This window comes from Athalia rosae, chromosome 3 (genome assembly GCF_917208135.1).
Source record: "Athalia rosae chromosome 3, iyAthRosa1.1, whole genome shotgun sequence".
Lineage (NCBI taxonomy): Eukaryota > Metazoa > Arthropoda > Insecta > Hymenoptera > Athaliidae > Athalia > Athalia rosae.
Window position 1 is genome coordinate 7,902,701 of NC_064028.1, and position 16,006 is coordinate 7,918,706.

The 16,006-nt window shown below is 35.5% G+C and overlaps 3 protein-coding genes across 18 annotated transcripts in view; 1 reads left to right on the forward strand and 2 right to left on the reverse strand.

Annotated features, from left to right (window-relative positions):
* LOC105689966 (patronin) overlaps positions 1–521 on the reverse strand; it is a 37,013-nt gene extending 36,492 nt beyond the window's left edge. For all 11 annotated transcript variants that reach the window (XM_012407404.3, XM_048652247.1, XM_048652246.1 and 8 more), the window contains exon 1: positions 116–521. The gene's annotated coding sequence lies outside the window, so the exon portion shown is untranslated. The remainder of the gene's footprint in view (positions 1–115) is intronic.
* A 166-nt stretch (positions 522–687) lies between these two features.
* LOC105689970 lies at positions 688–2,262 on the forward strand. Its single transcript, XM_012407415.3, has 3 exons — positions 688–891; positions 1,163–1,331; positions 1,430–2,262. The coding sequence occupies exons 2-3, from the start codon at positions 1,163–1,165 to the stop codon at positions 1,858–1,860; spliced, it is 600 nt and encodes a 199-aa protein (XP_012262838.1). The 5' UTR covers positions 688–891; the 3' UTR covers positions 1,861–2,262.
* A 136-nt stretch (positions 2,263–2,398) lies between these two features.
* On the reverse strand, positions 2,399–15,932 carry LOC105689968 (dedicator of cytokinesis protein 9). 6 transcript variants are annotated; one of them, XM_012407407.3, is made up of 30 exons: positions 15,806–15,932; positions 15,477–15,605; positions 14,982–15,098; positions 14,203–14,387; positions 13,972–14,041; positions 13,419–13,856; positions 12,849–13,343; positions 12,598–12,764; positions 12,354–12,515; positions 12,068–12,147; positions 11,725–11,978; positions 11,417–11,658; positions 11,124–11,217; positions 9,996–10,367; positions 9,712–9,909; positions 9,500–9,646; positions 9,219–9,405; positions 9,107–9,133; positions 8,540–8,718; positions 8,241–8,455; positions 7,737–8,144; positions 7,350–7,650; positions 7,098–7,257; positions 6,443–6,603; positions 5,832–6,161; positions 5,553–5,703; positions 4,816–5,078; positions 4,380–4,737; positions 4,017–4,308; positions 2,399–3,923 (listed from the first exon to the last, which is right to left on the reverse strand). In XM_012407407.3, exons 2-30 carry the CDS (start codon positions 15,588–15,590, stop codon positions 3,689–3,691), a joined length of 6,402 nt encoding a protein of 2,133 aa, XP_012262830.2. In that variant the 5' UTR covers positions 15,591–15,605; positions 15,806–15,932; the 3' UTR covers positions 2,399–3,688. The 6 variants fall into 6 exon arrangements, with proteins under 6 accessions (XP_012262830.2, XP_012262836.2, XP_012262831.2 ...); XM_012407413.3 differs by lacking the exon at positions 15,806–15,932 and having other exon boundaries at positions 5,562–5,703; positions 11,130–11,217; positions 15,477–15,733; XM_012407408.3 differs by lacking the exon at positions 15,806–15,932 and having other exon boundaries at positions 11,130–11,217; positions 15,477–15,733.
* Positions 15,933–16,006: the final 74 nt, after the last annotated feature.

Genomic DNA, 16,006 nt, shown 5'->3' on the forward strand with positions numbered 1-16,006 from the left:
GATCGCGAAAATCTGAGTATGTGTGCACGCAGGTTTGAGCTGAGTGTGGGTGAGAAGACGAATGTTTTAAAAATAATCTAGTTTTGAGAAGTAATTTGTTAGAGCAAATTCGTACATTCATTCGAGGCGAGAGTGAGGGACGTTCGACGACCCGATACGGTAGAAACAGACGGATAATGAGTTGTATTGTAATTGACAGCCAGTATGATGCATGTGTGTACATATGTATCACACTACATACTATAAAAGATCATAGCTCTCCTCCCGTGTAACACGATTTTCTTTTGAGTAATTTTAATTCACAATTCACATACACACACAGCACAAAATTACAAGCTATTAGGTGTCGATTAATCCGGAGAAAACCGTCCTTTGTAAATGTACCGGTCTAGAAGTTAACAAACGTCAGTTATCTAACGCGAATAACAACCATTTTGCGAAATATCCAAGCCTACTACACACGTTTGCCAATCATAATGAAAACCTCCATTTGCCTAGTGCGACTCGCGAGCCCAGCAAGAGTCGAATCTCGACTGACAAGTGAGAGGATGACAACCCTATCGAAATATCGAACGTTTACCAAATTTAAATTTGTTTAACCGCTGACGAATATCTTGGCGTCATCTAGTTGCCAGTTACACAACCACATTGTTGTTATAAATTTAAAATATTAACAATCTCCGTTAGGCAGCGCTGGGTTTCAAAGAATGAGCACAGGGAATGGTATTTGTCAGATTAGGTTAGCTTAGGAAACTGACACTTCTGAAAATATTGAAGCTCAAATAAAAGTATAACTTGAATGAGACGGATGAGATGGAAATCTCTGCGTTGACACCGGTATAGAGAACCAATGAGAGTTTGACATACTGCTTCAATTGAGAAGAAAGAAAGGTAATTTTTTTTACAATTCAACCTGTGTAGGGAAATTTGAGATTCATAATAAATGACTTAGTTTTGGATCTTTATATCAAAAATTCAAAGGATTATGTTATTCTCCTCCCTTTACTAAAAAATATTCTTTTCATTCGACACACTTATCATGTGAAGCAATTTTCGTTGATAAGAGCTGTTTGCATTATTTAATCTGTACGTGGCTCACAGCATCTCACGGTCACGCTGTATGGTACATGAGATTCTGTACATTATTGTTATACTGTTACAGATGGCGGATCCGTCAACAACAATAGCTCATCTAGCTAAACTAGGTACATCAATAGTCTGTATGAAATACTTTGATGAGCCCTACTCAATCCTTGTGAGCCACAATCAATGGGCAACTAGAGCATTTCAAATTTTGTTCTTTCACTCGCTCATTGGGGTCTTTCGTTTTGGTAAATTTTTGAAATAAGATTAACATTGAATATACTCAAACTGCCAATGAAAGTATTGGATATTTACAATATTAAACATCAAACTTTATTTTGCTCAGGTAATCCAAGTGCTTCGGAACACCTACGAGGATTCTACACATGGTTTTCAAAACTTTCAAGCACTTTACCATTTGCCCTGATTGTTACGGAAATTCTTTACTGGAACAAAACCAGCGAACAAATAACTCTCACATTGTTGATACTCACGCTATTTCCAATCGTATATGAGTCGAGATCAAAGGAGAGAGCAAGGCGCCACTTAGCTGATGTCTCAGTTGGCTTAAACTTATGTGCTCTTATTTATGTCTCAGTCAATAACGAGAATTACAGCGCAATCAGTCTGGTTGTGTCATATGCCTTTACGCATTTCTTCCTAGAAGAGGTTTCTGATAAATATGATGTACCTCACAGAGACCTTCTTCAATATGCGCTATGTTTTATGGAAATTTTTTCTGTTTTTACTCTAAGAGATCTTCAGGTTGGTAACTAATCAGTTTTTTTTTTTACCAACGTTATTTTCAGAAGTAAAATGTTTGAAAAATATGCAGAAAGCTTCAAAGATTGAAGGATCTACTTAACAAAAAAGCATGCCAATTAAATGGTCTATTTTTCGGTCAATTGCAAAGTTCACTGGCCTAATTGTTGTGAGAACTTCCAAGGTTTATTGGATTCTCCATTCTTAATTATCATTACTTTATTTTATTTTTTCAAACCCTTTGAATAAACCAACACTACTCATTACCCGAACAAATATACAAAATGAAACCTGTATTTATACAATAAATCATATCACACAAACCCGTTAAAGTTTAATATAACAATATATTTCTAATAATGTATTTACAAACGTTGTACCCAAATAAAAAAAAAAATAAAAAAAAAAACAATTTAATCGTGGCTTTTTCGTGTTTCAATTTCTTTAAAAAAAATGTTAAAAGTTGGTAAATCGATAGAAGAGGATATAGGAATTTGGACAGAACTGAATTGAAGATTGTTCAAGAAAAGATGGACCTTCTTTCCGTCACTGATTTTCAATAATTAGGGGTGCCTGTATTTATAAAACATTTTAGATATACATGGTAACAATTGACTAGCAGGAAACGGGTTTTCATTGGCACAGAACAAAGCCAACATTTTGCTAGACGATGAGAATTGCGTGGCATAATTCACGGAATAAATATAGTTTTTTGGAGTATAGATGGATTTGGCTTCTGCCTATGAAACTTTCCAAATGAAAGATCAAATTAATTTAGTCTGGAATCCAAATTCACATTTACGCTTTCCAATCCAACATGGCTCTCTGGGCAATAGCCATTTTTACATCTTGTACCTAAATTATAGACCGAAAGCAGATCGATCCTTTGGTATTTTGAGACAAAGCAGCATTTCCTCCATTTACCTTCAGTTTGCTATTCCCTTTTTTAAATCTATATATGATCTATACTTTACATATAATTATGTACACAATTTGTTTAAATAACAAAGATTTATGTCAAATGAAACAATAACATTTTTAGTCTGTTGTAAATATACAATAACTAATTTTCATATTTCATCTTTTGTCTACTTCGCCTGACTATTCGGCAACGCTGAATGAGATTTATAATGAAAATCTGCTTATCAACAAACTAATTATCGCTTACCCCTGCTCAATTTTGTATAAATTGTGCTTTGCGCGCAACCTTATGGAAGGACTGGCACATAAAATATTACAAAAACTAAACTATATCATTTAATATAATACAATTCACCTTAATGAACGAAATAGAATTCTGAAAAATTAAATATATAAGTATATTTGTATATGTATAAATGCTTGGTAATGAATACTCCAAGTCTGGTCTGCGAGGTCTCCCAAATCCTGCTAATCCTGAGCTATGTATTATAATTGATTCTATACTTTTTTTTTTATTAAATATATATTTTCCCTAATTAGTTATGGCAAGGGATACGAAACGGCTACGACGTATTAAAACGTGTATCAAATTTTTGTTCTAAATTTCAATCACAATATTAGAACTATTTTATCATACTACACTTTTTCTTCATAATTGCCAGCTCAATTATAATAATACCGTGTAAAAATTGCAATACTTAAAATTTGTACAACGAAAATTTTACAAACTAGAGCTAAACTGGCTCGAATACTTAGGACGGCTTCAAAGTTTTGAAGCGTAACTAATTAATAATCAGTAATTAGTAATCATTGCGAAATATCCGTTCAGGAATCCGCTGCTTTGATTAATAATATACGCATATTATTCAGCTAATAATTAACGCTAAGTTAACTTCACCTGATTCTGTTCCCCTTGTAAACCTTATGCAGTACTCGTATGGTTATTTGCTCCGCTGATAGCGCTGAAGAGAGCTGCGCTGTTGCGTTTAAAACTTCCGATCTGTTCGTCAGGCCAGACAGACTCACCCAACAGAGATGACAAGTTTTGACACAACTTCTGGTAATTCTCACGCAAGACCTCTTGGTATTCGTGCTGATCGGAAGTTATCAATTTACTGTTAATCTGTAGAGCCGTGTAACAGATCTTGACGAATTCTCTGGAAGCAGAGAAATAAAACAATGGATAAATGATAGTCATGATCATTAACTTCATTGACAATTACCTCATGAAAACAAAAAACAAGCTTTACCTGAAGACATCCTTCAAGTCTTCGACTTTGTCGTCCGGATACTGAGGTGAGAGAGCTGGATCAAGAAAGACTGAGGCATAAGCTAAAGGTCCTGCATTAACCGTAACGCACACGCTACCCTGAAGTCGCAGTTGCAGTTTTTTAGCATCGGTGGGAGCAACTAACGCAACATCCGCCAGTTCCGCAACTCTTTGGCGCATTTCATCCAAAGCCACTTCTATGGGACTGAGTTCTACAACTCGTTTTTGAGTTACTGCAATACGTTTTTTAACGTACGGAAAAGAGTATTGTGCTGAAAAAAAAGGTTGTATGAAGTTTCTGTCTGGAATACAAGAATTGTTCATCTGAAAATGTGTTATTTACTTGTTAGGATAGTTCGACGTTTCCATTGGTCTTCGGGATTGCCTCGGGGTTTGCCTTCTTTGGTGAAAGGAGTTTCAAACATGAAACAGCATACGTCATGGTTTTGCTCAAATTCGCTAACTCGAGTTTCGAGTTCCAGTTTTTCGAAATACGGTGTGACATGTGTCACTTGAATGTATGCTAGTTTTGGATCTAATTCGCTAATATTTACAGGCACAGAATCCATTATCATTTTCAGAACATCCGGACCAAACTTTTCTGAATACAATCGATTCAAACGCTCAGATATCTCAGAGAGCGATGTTACTTTTGGCTCCTTGTATATGTATTCCTGGCCACTTTCTTCCTCGAAATATGCCTGCATTGAATATTTTGTTTATTAGATTTGTTAAGAGTTAAAACAGAGTGCTTGAAGTAAATTAACTTTACTGCTTACCGAGCCAAAAAAAGCAACTCTATAAAATCGTCCCAAAAGCCTTTTACCACTTTTTGTGACCTCGACAACTCTATTACATGCTTGAGCCAGATGTGTGTAACAATTTGACAGAGCTTCATAGTTTCTTTTACTCTCATAAATAGGAATTATTAATCGGTACAAGTGGCCTAACAATTCAAATCTCTCAGCTTTTTCCAACATTTCAGTACACGCCTCCAGCTGCTCCAGAAGCAGATATTCATTGTAATGAATATCTTGTACGCCTGTTGAAATGTTTCCAAAAATTACAATACCTAATTTAAAAGTTCTTCGAAATTCTATAAACTATACTAACGACTCAAGAAAACAATCTACCAGTATACATGAGTTTAAAAAGAACATTACTAACTATTGATCTCAGTCATAAAATACAAAAATTAAGTATCTCTACTACTTATCCACTAGGTTAACCTCTACTGAAAATATTTGGGCATGTCTACTCTGGAAAATCAGTACAGTACTATACTAAGTATACTAAACCGTGCAGGTACTAAATTTACTAGGGATTGTTGCTGAATAGAATTCTATATCTTGCTAATAAATATATGTATAGATGTCAAGTCACATGGTAAAAATTACGCTTTCTGATAAATATTAAATTACTTTTCTAATTTTTTAAAATGCAGTGACGTCAGTTTTCTGTCCTTAAACTAGTTTATGAATTAGTGTATAAAACAAACATGTGCAAGGCAACATACAAATCTCACCAGCATCAAGCTTAAGTCCACGCTCATCTCGTGATATGTTCACAGATATCTTGTCAAATGCTTCTGCGCCCCAAGTGTGTACCTTTTTCAACTTTAGATATTCTGCCATTAGCGCTGCTATATGCAGCTGACAACATGCGGCCTACGAGTAAATAAATATTTTATCCACTATTAAGAATGAAAGTAATGCAGAGCTAATAATAAACACAACAAAACTCTTACGAGTTTCGTGATTGGAGTTTTCAGTTTTTATTTCAAGTGTAATTTTACCTCAGAGAAATTCTCGTCCCTTGCATGATTTCTGGCCATGGTTTCAAGCCAAGTATGTCTCAACTCTGGCGTACTTGCGTATGAATTCGCCAAGCTATGTTGTAGGTCTACCAGCATCTCTGGATCATTATTGTGCTCTCTCATCTGTGCAGTCGCCATTAAAACAGTTCTGATTCTCTTAGTCAAATCTTTGACTTCAACTGGAAAGCCGGTTCCTTTCATAGCCTTGTCGGAAGAAGCATAGCTGTTGATAAGGGATAGCGATTCTTGAAACCTTGAATTATTCAGTCCAATCACATTTCCTAGCATTTGTGAAACGGATATAATAACCTGTGAAAATATTTTCAATGTTAAATAATTAGTACAATATAGTTATCTATGTGTAGAAAAAAAATAAAGCTTGTTATAATTTGGGTACTTCAAAAACTGGAGCAAAGTAGCGGCGGATGTTAAAGGTAAGTTTATCTTGTTATTTCGAAACATTTGGTTTTATGATTACTTTTCTCGCTACGCAAACGCTATGGTGAATTAATTAGAATAAATAAATGGTTTCCAAGTTCATCATACAGTTGTCTAAGAGTAATGATAGCGATAACGTGATGATGATATACCTGCAAATGTACTCTGGTGAGTCCTTTTCTGCTGGTGAATTCAAAATTGCTCCGCATAAGCAAATATAACAAAGCACATGATTCTTGCCTGATAGAACTAAGTTTACTGTTACAGCACCGAAGCAATTCGTAACACAGACGTCCGCATAAAACGGCATTACCTACAATTTAAACGTGCCTTTGTGATAATATCTTTTCCAACGTACTGTAACTATGAACAGTAGATACCCACTGCGCTTGGAAGCTTTTACTGGAATGGAACAGGTCTACATTTATAGGAGTTGTGATAACTATAGTTTGTTAACTCTGATAACACGTTGCTTACGTATACTTCCAGATCATGTTACATTCTCACATGACCTTGAGAGTAAATCGCGTGTACTTATTAAATTATGGTGGTTTGCGTAGCAAAAAATAACCACACATATAACTGAAATAGAATTTCAAATCGCGACAACGACGAATTAGATATTGTAGATCAAAAAAGTACATTACGACTCAATTCTTTGGGCAAAAGAGGTTTGCCAATTCAATGATAACTATTAAAATAAATTGAATTAGCAATCAATGCAACTGACATACGCTGCATATCTCTCTACAATCAACAAACTATCGTTAACAACCATTCTGGTCAGAAGCATGACAAAATATTCACCTTGAAATAAAGCGACAGAATAGTTGTTCAGGAATGCTCTGAATCCTGCAAAAACGTGCCGAAGTAGTGTCTCTGATTGACCAACTTGCAAAAATGATAAGTAGATATCAAATATCTTTCGCATTACTGGATTATATCCATCTCCGGTGACCAAAGCATCCTGTAACATGATAGAAGAGAATGGGATGAAGTTTTTGAAAACTAAGTATTCAGTGCATAATCTGTAATTTTGATGTATGGTCAAGTATATACCTTGAAATGAATGCAGTACAATCCTAGACAATCAAGAGCTATTAATCCAACTTCTGTAGCCATATTAGCTTCCAGCAACGCTTGATATAACTTTCCACTTTCATTTTCAGCTAAATTTTCTCTAGCGACGGTATTATGGGCTTGCAATGTTCCAGTGCCAGGCGTTTCTGATGAAAAATCTGGCGGAGCCATCCTGGCAGGTAGGGTCATTGCTTTAACGGTTCGCGGTTTTCCAGTAATATTAGTAGATGCAGTTGCGATGTGACGTTTCCCGACATATTTAAAGTGATAGAGGCTCATTCTGTAGGTAGAAATACATTTTTGTTACGATCGACAGAGATAAATTCCACTATGAATGACCAATTCTTGGTCAAGAATAATGCTTACTCAATAACGGTGAAAAAGCTCAGTAATTCGTTATCACTGCACTGCTGCCACCAGGCAATGATTTGATGATCGCCCAAATGTTTAACGACGAACAGAAAGCATAGGAGTAAATCTTTAACCTCAGTCGGCTGCAGTTTGTCAAATCTAGATGAAGTCTGAGTGACGCTTAAAGATCTTGAGTGGCCTTTGTGCTCATTGGTCCCATTTTCCATCGGCTCACGAATTATCGCAGTTTCTTGAGAAATATTAGACTGCGATGCCCCAGACATTGTCGACGCCTCAGATTCTATACTAGTACAAGAATTTCCATTGACTAATCCCTGTCCAGCGATCGCAGCAAAGTACGTTGAGTCTCTGAGATGCATTGAGGCTCTAATAGGAGATTGTGTATCCAAATTTAATGTAAACCTGTGATTTTCATAGAAAGAATCTCTCATTTTGTTGAAAAAACATTGAACAAATATAGGTTTCCTATGATAAAATAATTTGAGCAAATGGATTTACCTATGCATTGATTTTGGTGTGCCAGTAACCATTGTGTTGTTGCTATTAGCATCTTTATTTATCAGAAAAGAGCTGCTTGTAGATATTCTGTTCGGAGTGTTTGGCTTGCCATCGATTTTAGTTATGGTATCATGGACTGACTGTAGTCTATGTAAATTTTCCAGAACTATACCTAACCAAGGTATGTATATGGAAGCTATTCTGCTTAATTGACCCTGAAACGGAATCAGGATGACACTCAATCGAATTTTCAAATTAGTGGAATGAAATTCGTTGTAGTATCAACTCTTAGAACTCACCTTGTTTTGATATCGATCATCTAATTCATGTTTAGCCATCAGATCCCTCAACGTGGCAACAGCAACTTTTCTAATTTGTACAATCTCGTTTAATGAAGTTTTCACTTCCTGTAGAAGTAGTCCGACAAGGAAGTGGTGCTTACAAAAATTTTCAGACAAGCAGTACTCGTTCATTAATTCTGTAAAAATTCCACCATTGTGAAGAATATTTTTTTATCACAAGTATCAACATTAATGGAGCATATGAAAGTGCTGAGAATAATTTACATGTCAACTCTACCAATGCAATGTGTGCAATACGTTGACTTCCTAAGTTGAAAACTTCTCAATTTTTTACACAGGAGCATGTTTCACTATGATTCAATTAGCGTGAAAATCAATGAATCGGACAAAATGAAAAATAACCAGTTCTCTATGCTAAGTGAGGTAACATACAAAAATACCATGTGTAGGGTATCGATAAAATCCTGTACACAAAATGAAGAAAATGTGCATATTTCTCTCGTTACTATGGCTACATGATAAAACCATAATATACTGGGAGAGCATAAATATGGCATAACGTACCATCGTTATCAGGCTCTGTCTCTGTATCTTCGGAGAGAGGCATCCATAGAATAAATATATTACAAATGTACAGAATGAGTTGGTGGTATTGAGAAATGAGAGAACTTCTTACCTCTGCCGGTTATTCTCGACTGCATCATTGGTAAATTAAAAGAGACGTAGTGTTCATGGGAGCATATTATTTGGAGGAACATGAATTTGAAATCATGTAAGGCACGGGGATCGCCGGGTGAAAAATTATCCATATAAGAATTGATCAACCGGAACACAAAACCCCTGTCCATAAATGTCAGGCATTTCTGTTAAACAATCAAACATCTTAAAAACCTTATTTGTGATTGGTTATCACGTTAAATATGTATCATAAAATTTTTATAGTGAACTACAACGTACCTTGAGAAAATGTGCAAGACTTTTATTAAGCTCATGAGTTTCAACTGGCATTTCTTTGTATCTGTTCATAAGATATGGCGTAATTACCTCCAAGAGTTTTTCAATTTTCTCGTGATACTCTTTGGAAAATCTTTCGTTCCTGTGCATCTATAAAATACATAGTAGAGATGAGATCTGGGCAGGCACTTCATAATTTTTAATAGAAATTTTACCTTTATTCTGCCTGTTGTTAGCAAATGTTGAGCCATACTTTTAACCATAATATCAAAGAAAAAACTGGAATGATGCATGAATTTATTAACTACTAAAAAATCTGTATTGCTCGGTTGCAACAAAGTGGGAAGATGTTTTCCCAACTCTTCGTGTACTGTCGTACTTCCAGCGCCTTTGGATGGTGATACGAAGACAAACTGCAAAAAAATAAACAAATATGTCAATGTAATAAGATTAACTTAACCAGATAAGAGATTGACAGATTGAGAAAATTATAATTTACCTTTACATATGCTTGTAGAGTTTCTTTTCTTCCAGCTTCGTGAACCATATTTATAATATGAATTAATACCCTAATAATGTACGAGCCGACATCCTCATTTGTTGTGAAAATAAGCAGTGTAAAAAGCTGATTTAATATCGTTGGTAGAAAAGTGATGGCTGTTACCATCTGAATGGCATGAGCAGCTTTTAATATTTTACAAGTTTCAGACTCCGAAGGCATGGCCGATGGCTTTGTGTCTAATAATCTCTCGGCATGACTAAATAAATTGTGCAAATGCTGATCTCTAGCAAATACTGTTGACACCAGTTGACAGCCAACAGTAAATATTGGCCGTTGAGAATCAATCCATGTTATATCTGGCCCGGCGTTCTATGTTAAACAAAATAGAAGAACACATTTTAAAGATCCATCATTTTCCAAAGCATTTATTAGCTAAAGAAATGAATGAGAAAATTATTAATCTACAAAATTATTAGGCGTATATTAACATGAAAGCTGAGAACTTTACAAAGGAAAATCTAACAAGAGAGGATATTAAACGGAGAAGATTCTTTGGAATCAATTATTCCAAATAATAGTTACATAGTAACAAAATGAAATTTATTATTTGCAAAAAGTGAGCGATTTGGGTCACAAAGGATGAAGGATATAAATGAAAAGCAGAGCACAAAGGTACATCAAAATAATAAAAAAATAAATATTCAACAAAGCAAAAAAATGCAGATATATGATACAATAAATTTGCCATTTTTAAACAATAACTTCACCATACACTAGTGCAACACAAATGGTTAACTCACGTATCAGATGGTTGCAAAAAATAGGTGATTGGTAAAAATGCACACAAAGATTGTGTCTTCACCCAAAACTGTTGGGCTTATTCTAATTGCTTGTTGCTAGTTACGACTACTTCGTTCCATACGTTTCAAATCTCTAATAAGTTCAACCATTTACGATCTGAATTATATTTTAAGTGATAATTCAATGTGATTGTCCACGTATGAAATATAAAACGGTTGTACCACAATTTACTCCATAAAATTAAAAATGAAACACGAGAAATCGAAGTAGCGTTTTTTCAAAAGACAAGTGGAATTAGTTGATGAACAGATGATATGATCTTACTCTTACCCCTTTCCCTAGGCCTAGGGGTTGGATGGAGAGGTAACCGGCTGGTAAATGCGTAGCTACAGGTAACACTTGGACATCCACGTTTAGCCTGGTCAAAGCATGGATTTGAGAAGACAATATGACGAGCATAGAAGGATTTGCACTTAACTAGTTAATTAACAATGGCGAACACTCGAGGACGTAAAACGGTATTAACTATAGTATAAGTAGCAATCGTGAATCAACGTGCGCTTGTCTGGTTTTTCTTGTGTCTTTTCAGTAAGTTTGTAAATGAGAAACACACTCACCGTCCCTTGTGCAGCAACGGAGTCCATGAATACCCAACACAGTTTTCTACTCCGTTTTCTTTTTTTTTATTCATATCGCAACTGATATGATAAAAAGAGAAAAGCAGATGATGCTTGGAGGATAATTTAGTTGGTAGCCTCATTTTTATTTCTTCATACCAAGAAGGAACTGCGCTGTGATGTATTACTGGGCAAGACGCTCTTAAACGTAATACAGATGTTCCGGGTTTTCCGTAAATACACTATACAAAATTAAATTGAGCATTGGTCTAAAATTTGTGTTCAGCAGTAAGCAGATTCTAACTCACTCTAATAGGCTGAGCATCTTCGTTGTCACTATCTCTAAGCTCGACAATACAGGCAATGTTTCTCGCCCTGGTGAATATCTTCTGAGTATCAAAACACAGTGTTTGTGGATAGACGTATAGGTGATTCACAAATGTAGTATAAGGGTGAACTTCCCTTTCCGATAAGCCTTCAAATTCAGCAATTTCTAATGTTGGTTCTGCCACAGGTGGCATAGCAAATGGTTTCAATGGTACAAGAGATGTTGTTAACGTGTCTGCCAAAATAATTGTAAAATTGAGATTAGTACCAAATAGAATTGTCACAAAATCCATCGTAACAGCAAACATAAATCATTTCACTTACTCTCTGGAATATCAGTTACTGGCTCTATTTTCAGCTTCAACCATCCCGGGATCACTGTTAATTTACTAAGCTTTTCTGGCCTGCAAGAATACATCGTGAAATGTAGTGAAACGCATTAATAATTCATGAAACTCTAAAAGTGAATTGCTATTCAAGACTCACAAGAATAAGAGAACTTGAAAGTACAATAGCCCAGGACACAAGTGATAAAATAATCTGATGACGCTACACTGATTTTGAATAGTGCATGAATAAATTAATGTAGTGTCAATGAAGAGCTACTCACTTTCTATACTCTGATAGAAGTTTCAACAATTCATCATCTTTTACTTTACTTCCTTCCTGTCTGTATATCGCTGGGAAATCTGAAGACGTATCTAATTCATTGCTGTATAATCTGAACAATGGTCTTGCAGCCCAAGCAAATGGCATTGTGTAATTGCCAAGTCTAATTTGACACAAAAATCATCGTTGAACGTTTGTTTCAAAGTCTTAAATAAAACCTAAGGAGTATGCAAAATGTATTTCACCTTTGACAAGAGGCTTTGACTTGTTTATGAATTTTTAACCCAAGTCGCGGATCTTTTGTGGCTCTGATGTAAGGCTCTGACGTTTGACAAATACCACCTTGCAATATCTTATCTATTCTTACAACCAAAAATATGTCTGGATGTGGATTACTGACGCTGAATATGGCCTAAGAGCAGAATAATGGAAACATCTAATTAATAAATCAACTTGTTCCATTTCACAGAATTTCCACAATTTTTCATACACGTACTTGTTTAGGATACATTAGCCACTCTTTTGGTAGGCTTTTAAGATCATCTGGCAAAGCTATATCCTCTTCGTTCTCAGACATGATACTTACAGGACTTAATTCTTTAGCAATATCTCTAACAACTTCGTGATTGATATCAAAATGAAAGTTTTCTGTGAGTTTTCTGCCATTCCTCACGTCGAATAAACAAAGTGTAGTCTGATAGGGCTCGACCTGGCACAGTGAATCCTTTTCATCTATAGGAGCTTGTAAACGAAATTTCAGACTTTCACATCTTATCAATAATCTATGACCAAACTGTTCCTTGTAAGGGTCCACACCGCTATCTGGCGGACCACCAGTCGGGCTTTTAATGTGTGGTATATGTGGATATATACTAAATAATCGCCTCCTATTTTCGCGCCTTGATAACGCAATGCTCGTTTCCGTTTCTCTGGAATATCGTATTAACTGGGGATTCATACTCTGTTCGAGACCTTTTAAAGTCCCATAAACCTAGAATAAAACAGATGAAAATTAATTTGAAGTATTCAGTATCGTAATTAGGTGAGGATTGGTCCTTTGGCTCACTTGCATAGGCTGGGGTGATGGAGGTGGTGTATTGCAAGCTCTTTCTAGGGAAGCTGCTCTCTTTTCTTCCTGCTGTTTATAATGCTGCAGTACAGAGCTAATTTTCAGCAACCAATCTTGTAATTCTGTTTCATTATCTGCAGCCAAACTATACGATTTGTGCGTTCCTGTCATTCTTAATTCAAAGCAATATCTACCGCGTTTCGTATTTCGCGTAACTTCTGAGCAAAAGTCCATCACTATAGTCAACTTGGCCTCTCCTTTTTTCTCATCTTTAAATAACTCGAGAATATATGTGCCATCAACTTCCTGCCTCAGGTGACAGTAGCGACGTTTAAATGATTTAGATCCAATGTGTACAAACATGCGATCGCTACCAATTTCAGGACCCTTCATCAAATATCCCTGTTTTGTTATTCCATCACTTTTTGTCAAATCCTGTTTAAACATAGAGGTACTATGATGAAAAAATATGTTCTGTATTGATCATGAAAATCTTTTACAGAATTGACTCTTTCCAATTTCCAAATAAGCATGTGTGATAAACATTTACCTCATCTACTTGATCAACTTCGGTGTCAATTTCATATACTTCATCTCTCAAATCGTCTGCCTTTGAAATTCTGCAAATCACCAGGCATTAATTAACTCAATCAGGGAATCATTAATTACCACAAAGACTGCATAATTTACCATTAAGGAAAACCACAATTCAAGATACTCCACTGATAACTACATTCATAAATACAACCAACGATCAGCACAAGATTAAATAAATACGTACTTAGGCAACTCCAAGTAACTTCCGCTATAAGCTGTATATTTGTAATGTACTAGGTTCCAATTAGAAGCATAACTTCTGAGACATTCTTTGGTAAGAAGGCTGCACCCTTCTGTACTCTCTGTATTTTCAGAATTATGCTGCACCGTGGAAATAACGGTTCTGTATCGTCTGGGCAAGACAACTTGCTGTAAAAAATTTATTACATTGAGGAAAAATTTTAGACTGGATATAATTGATGTCCAATAACTTTAGAACTAAGCAAAAGTTTATAGAAAACTTCATGATCAGACTTGTGTATCTTGGTCAAAGATTTTTTCATTTATATGAGTAGCCTGCTAATGAAGTAAATATTTAGAATATAGCTGAAAACTAGGTCGAAGAGTCTTATTAGTAACCAAACTAAACAAAAAAGAAAAAGTACCGAATCCTGCTAGAATCAAATTGGGTGGTTCAAATCAATGGGCGCTTGAATAATAGGTATTAATAGCTGCTTTATGGCAGGTGCTAAATATAAATACGGTTGCAGAAGGTCTGCACTTCATCAAGTTCTTGATGAATCTACAATTGTGCATAACTTTCTACTGCTAATAAAGTTTATCTATCCCAAGATTAATTATATCAACAGGCACAATAATCTTTCATACTTTCGGGAAAAAACCAACCAAACACCCATTGATAAAAACTGTGACCCATTCGAACCTAGGAAGCTTATGAAAAAAAACTTTCTACGTATTTTCTCCAATAGAAAATAACTCATTGTCAATGGATCTAATTTTTACCGAAACATCATCTTGAGGGTATAAAAGCAGTTCTCGCTGTGGGTCATTTTGTAGCAGCGTTTTATTCTTTAGTACAAAACTTTCAAAGTCTATGGGGTCCACAAGGTGCGGTTTATTCTGAAAAAAATACAATGCCCCAATTATTTAAGGCTAAATACTTTTTATAAGATGTTATTGGCAACGTAAAAAGAAACCACACATTTTTTTACAAGTCAGAAAGAAGAAATAAAAATTATAACAGGTATTGGTTAAATGATTGTATAAGGGCTCTCCCTGATTTGAAATCACACTAGATGAGGGATTACTTTGATACAGAAAAACAAAGAGGTGCCTAAAGCTGCTAAATTGAGATACAAGTGTCAAGTTCTTAGAAACGCTTAAAAGAGAAAACTCAAGGTTCTTCGAGTCGTTGCATAATTTTCATGTGTTATGTGCAAAATAGACTAAAACATACAGGTATGTACAAAATTTAAGTATCGTTATATGTATGTATACCTGTACAGTGCTCTCTCTGACGACCTGCGAAACTGTTTCCCTGAGTTGTGCAGCCATTCCAGGCTTCCCCAAGCCTCTTGTGAACTTCCTCTCACTCATTTTCACTGATGTCATTGAAACTTCTTCCTCCTAATAATTAGGAATCACATTTAAATACACCATCTCACCATAACTTGTTACACCTGCGACACTTTTTTATCGGCATTATCGCCATCTTTGTATCAAAACGCGCAGTGGTAGAGTGACGTCAAGCATTCCACCTGCTGGATGGTTCAAATTTTGTATGTGAATAAAAAGAGTGTCAAAGCTATGTACACATGATTGCATACGTTTGTATGTGGCGTAATTGCTTCCAGCGTAACCCAACGCTAAGTGATTGAAGTTATTATGTTATGTCGCACCAGAGAACCGACAAATATGATCATTATTCCAGGTCTATTCAGGTCCATGGTCGGCCATTATCTTGGGTGGTGTTAGATTTTTTTTTTTTATATCAGTATAAAAATAAACGAAGAGTCTGAGGGGAACGG

What these genes read in the sequence shown, in the direction of transcription:
- LOC105689970 (XM_012407415.3), top strand. Translation starts at nt 1,163, where the DNA reads ATGGCGGATCCGTCAACAACAATAGCTCATCTAGCTAAACTAGGTACA. An exon ending in CATTGGGGTCTTTCGTTTTG is followed by an intron (nt 1,332 to 1,429) that starts GTAAATTTTTGA and finishes TATTTTGCTCAG; the next exon opens with GTAATCCAAGTGCTTCGGAA.
- LOC105689968 (XM_012407407.3), bottom strand. Translation starts at nt 15,590, where the DNA reads ATGACATCAGTGAAAATGAGTGAGAGGAAGTTCACAAGAGGCTTGGGG. An exon ending in AAGTTGATCAAGTAGATGAG is followed by an intron (nt 13,857 to 13,971) that starts GTAAATGTTTAT and finishes ATGTTTAAACAG; the next exon opens with GATTTGACAAAAAGTGATGG. An exon ending in ACACCAAAATCAATGCATAG is followed by an intron (nt 8,145 to 8,240) that starts GTAAATCCATTT and finishes TGAAAATCACAG; the next exon opens with GTTTACATTAAATTTGGATA.